At 36.6% G+C, this 6,137-nt stretch overlaps 1 protein-coding gene across 2 annotated transcripts; it reads right to left on the bottom strand.

The window, feature by feature from the left end:
* Positions 1-274: 274 nt before the first annotated feature.
* LOC139857957 (uncharacterized) lies at positions 275-3,455 on the bottom strand. 2 transcript variants are annotated; one of them, XM_071846803.1, is made up of 3 exons: positions 3,268-3,455; positions 1,879-2,116; positions 275-632 (listed from the first exon to the last, which is right to left on the bottom strand). In XM_071846803.1, the coding sequence occupies exons 2-3, from the start codon at positions 2,062-2,064 to the stop codon at positions 441-443; spliced, it is 378 nt and encodes a 125-aa protein (XP_071702904.1). In that variant the 5' UTR covers positions 2,065-2,116; positions 3,268-3,455; the 3' UTR covers positions 275-440. The 2 variants fall into 2 exon arrangements, with proteins under 2 accessions (XP_071702904.1, XP_071702905.1); XM_071846804.1 differs by having other exon boundaries at positions 1,879-2,110.
* Between the last annotated feature and the right edge of the window lie 2,682 nt (positions 3,456-6,137).

Here is a 6,137-nt window from a genome sequence, read left to right as displayed (position 1 = left end):
CGACCCTTGAGCAACAATTCAACACAGCACAACCCGTCCATTTTGCCACCTCAACGAATCCAAACAGTTAAAGACTTCATATAGTTAGATTGGGTGTCATCTGACTACACTGTGCTTTTATGTCTACTACATAACAATACAAATCCAAGGGCGCTAAGAAGTTAACACATCATGATAGCATTGGTTTAAAAAAAAAACCAGATGCAAGTAATATATAGACATGTTCTATTCGAAAAGATGCCTATAGTTAATAGGAGTATGGCTCATATATGTGATAACGCTTTCACGTATGATAATCTTTAATCGAAGTGGGATGATGGGTATCATAAAATTTGATCAAGAGACTTATTTAGTATTTTTATGGCAAAAATCGTTATGATACTTATTCAACATATCTAATACAAGGTTTTTAAGGTAAGCCTACAAAAAAATAGTTGTGATCAAACCAAAATCGAAAGGCCTTCCTTCTTTGAAGCAGATGGCATGTTCTTGTTCCCAGGGAACGCAGTGCGTGAAATGTCAACAAGCGCCTTGAAACTATATGGCTCATGCATCGACAACTCTGATAGAACCTTCCTGTTTAGTTGGATGTTCTCTTTTAAAAGTCCATGCATAAAGTTACCATAATTGACCTGAAAATTAAGTAGGGAAAGAGGGAAAGAACAATTAGTCAATGAATGAACCGACGTGGCATAGTTACTAATTAGGGCACCAAACTTTCTAGCAATGTAGTAACATAAAGTAATCAGACTAAAGCAAAATCTAAGATGTAAACCTTCTGTTAAGACCAGTAGTTATCTATTAAATCATGGATACATGGGATGGTTACTATTAGTCAAGGTTGTAAAAATCGCTAATAGAGACTAATCGGCCATAACCATGTAGGGATTAATGGATGTTCAGAAAATTTGACCGATTTTGACCAGACTTCAACCGCCAAGCACTTTGACCGACTAGTTCCGTATCTTGACAACTAATTTGACCAAGTTTGGCAAGACCAATCGGCCCGCTTATAAAACTAATTAATCGGAATAATCCCGAATTTACATGTTATTAGTACCTATAACTTCAGAGATATCATGTATTGAGAACCAAAAAATCTCATGGCAAACAGTATGTTGATATCATGTATTGAGAATCATATGTTGATTCAAAGAACAAAAGATGTAGGAAGTTGTTGGTTTACATAATATAATAGATGCTGAATGGTAAATAAAGTGAGAGTACAAGTAGAGTTCTATTTCAATGAAAAATGACTATAATATGCAGATACATCCAACATCTACTGCCAAGCTAAGCTTATAAAATCACTTAGTGATATACTGTACATACATAACATATGTAACTTAGAGATATTGTGATCCCTATTAATAACAAAGACCAATTGAAATAAAAAAATACAAAGAAAAATAGAACAGTTTATTTACTCTTCAATTTTAGATGTCGAAATGATGTTAATTCTCTAAAAAAAATTACCTTTGTAAAGCGTATAGTAATGCACAACCCCATAGCCTAATGATGAAGATCATATAACATACTTTTCCACTCCGTTGTCAGCATATACTATGCTCAACAGGAAGGACAATAAACTATGTAGCCTCAACCTTAATTCAGGTATGAGATCAGCAATGCAGCTTCATATTCCAGTCTCTTCATTGATGTTTCGTAAATATATAAATATATAAAGAGTATATATAGCTAAGAACAACATAAGCACAATAAAGAAAATTTTCTACTTGTACAGATTCTAAAAACCAAACAAACTTAACGCTGCGTAGCAAAATGTATAAAGCACACCATAAATCATCGTTCTTGAAAAATGTTGATGATCAAAATATGAACATGTGTCTATTTATAAATGAGAGAAAGTAAACATACCCCATGTACGCGAGTGCCCGCGTTAATGCGTTCGATCCAAAGGGAACGCATATCCCGCTTCTTGGTCCGTCGATCCCGATAAGAATATTGAAGGGCCTTTTCCACCCTCTCTCTAGCTATCCTGATGCAGTTCTTTGCTCTTCCCCTAAAACCTTTGGCTAGCTTAAATACTTTCTTCTTGTTCATAATTGCAGTTCTTTCTCTCTTTTTAATTCTAATAACTCCCCCTTACCTGAAACTATTTCAACTAATACAATTAAACACCATTAAACATCGCCAAGATGGCCTTAGTGCTTGGTGCCCTAATATCTCACAAGAGTATCCGGCTCAAGACTAGGGAAAGGGTCGGAAAAAGTCATTAGATATCGATTCTTGGCTCTTATGGATTGCTTGGTTAGAGAACTGGCCTACGTCTTCAAGGAGGAAGGAGCATACTTACATCATTGCGGCGGCATACATGTGGACTATGTGGAGATTCAGAAATGCAGAGATTTTCGGTCCACAATTGAAGACAGGGGCGGAGCTAGTGTATTACTCGTGGTGGCACGGGACACCACTGAAATACGCGTTGTAGTGGAAACTTTTTTGGGTTTTTAACTAGTGACACCGGTAGATAGTGTAAATTTTTTTGAGTGACTCCATTTAAATAAGACATCTAGTAGAAAATTTTTTGGATTTTAACCGGTGACACCAGTGACTCCCAATCACGGATCCGCCCCTGATTTGAAGATCAATGATCTTTTTGATTCTATATGTAATTTTTCATTTTTTTGGATTAGATATAGAAGCAAACGTAAATTATCTAGGACCGAATGGTATCGTAATCCTTTGTAATTGTTTGGTTTTCCCTCTTCTAGCGTCTTGCTAGTTTGAGGTTTTAATAATATTGGCCGTTCGAATAAAAAAGTCATTAGATATCATGATTAGGTCACGTACATATGAGTAAAACACTCAACTCCGTTGAATTCCAATTATTTGGCATGACAATATGATACCATTGAGGTAGGTGATAAATAAAAATGATTCAATTGATTTAAAATCCTGAATTATCTCAGTGAAAAGTATTCACTCAGTGTGACAAAAAATCAAACACTTGGAGTACAAATAAATGAAATGGACTGCATTAACGAGCTTAAATTAGGTAAACCCCTAAAAACTTGTATCATCACTTCAAAATCAAAAGTAACATATTTGAGTTAACACTGAAACCTAAATTTTACAATGATGTATAGAACACTTCGAAACCCTAATTTGGTCAACAAATTTTAAAATGATTATGATGAATATATAAAATATAAATATAAATATAAATGGAAACAAATTGGAAAGTTTATATCCAAAATTTGATATCAAATATTTCGAAATACAGGTAATAGATTGATTACATACCGTAAATCAGGCGTTTTAGTGCTACCAGTAGGTGAGAACCAATTAGAGATTTGGAGAATCGGTTCGTTAAAGGTGAAAACAAGTTCTGATCAAGAAGTTGGCTCTCTAAAGAATGATTGCCAGTTAAATGTTGGTTCGAATCAGAGATGGCAAAAGAAACAGTGCTAGATGGAAAACCTCAAACCCAATATTTTTGGATCGGGTTCTGGCCGGGTAAACGAGTCTAGGGTCGGGTATATAAATTGTTTTTATTTTTTTGCGCTTTTGGGTCCGGGATGGTTTTAGACACCAACGCGATTACCCGACTCGTATACCGAAAAAACACCCGAGTTCATGTACTCGTCCCGTATACCCGATTACCCGACCCGTATACCCGAAAAAGACTCGAATACCCATAGGATAACCTATTTACCTAATAGTTCGTAAGTATATGGGACTCAAATACCCATGGAAAAACCTGTTTAACCGCTAGTTAGTAACTAAATGGGAAAAACTAGACCCAATGCCATCCCTAGTTCGAATAAGGTTAATTGTGTAACGAATGCAGCTGCAAAATTTTGCTCTCTTGGGTCTGTTTCTAGTAACAAAACTATTTCTGGGCCGAAACTAATAATCCTTTTTTGGTAACGGCCCTGATCTAGTTAATGGGTCAGATTCAAGTGTGATTGTACTCTGAAATTTGGTTTGGGACATTTGATGGGGCTGATGTTCCTGTCAGCGCACGTGTTTTTGGTCCAACTTCAGACCAGGGTATCTATGTTGCTTACGTTTTCAAATGTGTTGGTGCCTGGATGTAGGCCAAAGGTTGGTGATAGCATTGAGCCGGTTATCGATGAGATTAGACAAGGGTCTGTACATGGGCCAAGGATCACGGATACTGCTTATGTTTCTGAGAAAAATTCAGCTCAAAATATTAATACAGTGAAGACTTTTGATCATAATGAAGGGGGAAATTTTGGTAACATTAAGTCCATGTTTGATAATATCCGAGTTAAACTGACTAAAAACAATAAGAGCAAGGAAAAAGATAATGAAAATTCTCTAGTTTGCGCCGGTGGAGTAACCGATCTACGTGTTTGGAGTTGGGATATAACCACCTTAAATTATTGGGTCATTATGCTTTATTATTATCGTTCATGCTTGTGGTTGATTCGTTTGTCATTCGTAGGTTTGATGTAAATCACTTGTCTTGGTTGGGTGCTAATTTTTTTTTTTTTAACGGCGAGATTTTATAAAAAGCTAGCAAGAAGCTAAAGACAAAAAGAAAATTACAAAGGAAAAGTCAACCAACAATTCCAATTAGAAACTAATCTACTTCTAACATTTAACCAAGAAAAAGAAAAAAGACGTATGTTGTCGAAGATCTCGCTTAACTGGATCTCACTAGCACCAAAGATGGAGTCATTCCGAAACCTCCATATCCACCACATAGTAGTTGAGACGATGCAATGAAGCCGAATCTTGCTTGAAGACGGACCCGGCCAAGAATCAATCCACTCGAACAAATCAATAACCGAATCAAAGTGTGGCAAACTAATACCACGCCAAGTTCGAATACAACACCAAATAGGAGATATTGAGTTGCAAGACAAGAAAAGATGATCCCTTGACTCACAACCAACCCCACATAACGGACAGATGATAGAATTTACTGAAATTCCACGACATGCCAAATTTATCCGAGTGGGTAAACGATCATGAAGGAGCTTCCACATAAATACATTTACCTTAATCGGAATCTGTTTGTGCCATCTAGTACTGCGAATAGAATTAGACAAGAAAAAGTTATCAATGTGTTTTCTTGTAGCTTGTACCGAAAAGCAACCATCTTTATCCAGAAGCCACACCCAGCGATCTGGTCGATTAGTAACAGAGACATTTGACAAAGCGTGTAGAAATGAAGCAAGATTACAGGAGGAAGTTGGACTACGAACCCAATCCCAATTCCATGTTAAGCCATTAAAACGATCGCTAATAGAGCATTCAGGGTTGACATCTAGTCTATAAAGTCGATTATAAGTTGACTCTAAAGATGCATTCCCTAACCAAACATCTTTCCAAAACTTGATACCATCACCATTGCCAACCTGTTTTTTAAGTGTATGTCGATCAACAACACCTAAAGAATGTAGATGGTTTGAAACATCTACAATATTTTTCCAGAGACCATTCGTTTTGCAGCCTCTAGAATCAATACCGCAATTAATACCATGTATAGCCCGAAGCAACTTGACCCAAAGAGAGTCCGGGTTGTGAACAAGGCGCTAAAACCACTTAAGGAGTAGCGAAAAATTAAACGCTTTGAGGCTACCAATTGCGAGACCACCTTTTTCGTGAGAAGAAAGAGCGGTTTCCCATTTAACCCAAGAGACTTTTCTATCTCTGTTATGACATCCCCAAAAAAACTTCGTGCGCAGGCCTTCCAAAATTTTAAAAATCTTTTCAGGAGCTTTATATAGAGAGAAGGGATAGATTCCAATACTCCCTAGAACACTCTTTATAAGAGTTAATCTACCTCCAATGGAGAGTAAGCTAGCGTTCCAAGAAGACAATCTATTTTTAAATTTGTCGATGACATATGACCAGCTTGATATTCGCTTCATATTAGCTCCCAACATATAACCAAGAAATTTAAAAGGCAAAACTCCCGCGCTACAATTATAACGTGATGTCAAGGAAGTAACAGAATCCATCGAAACCCCTACACCATACAATTGGGATTTATTAAGATTGATTCTGAGGCCTGAGCATCGATGAAAATCATTCAGCAAAGTGATGATATTATCCAGATCCGATTGGCTCCAATTTGAAATAATAGCAACATCATCTGCGAACATGAAATGAGAGAGATGAACATTACCAATAGCAAT

The sequence above is a fragment of the Rutidosis leptorrhynchoides genome, chromosome 7, assembly GCF_046630445.1.
Source record: "Rutidosis leptorrhynchoides isolate AG116_Rl617_1_P2 chromosome 7, CSIRO_AGI_Rlap_v1, whole genome shotgun sequence".
NCBI lineage: Eukaryota > Viridiplantae > Streptophyta > Magnoliopsida > Asterales > Asteraceae > Rutidosis > Rutidosis leptorrhynchoides.
This window is presented reverse-complemented; position numbering and strand designations above follow the sequence as displayed.

Excerpts from the sequence above, each read along its gene's own strand:
- LOC139857957 (XM_071846803.1), bottom strand. The coding sequence starts at position 2,064 with ATGAACAAGAAGAAAGTATTTAAGCTAGCCAAAGGTTTTAGGGGAAGA. Across the intron at positions 633-1,878 it reads CGGGCACTCGCGTACATGGG|GTCAATTATGGTAACTTTAT; the intron begins GTATGTTTACTT and ends CTTAATTTTCAG.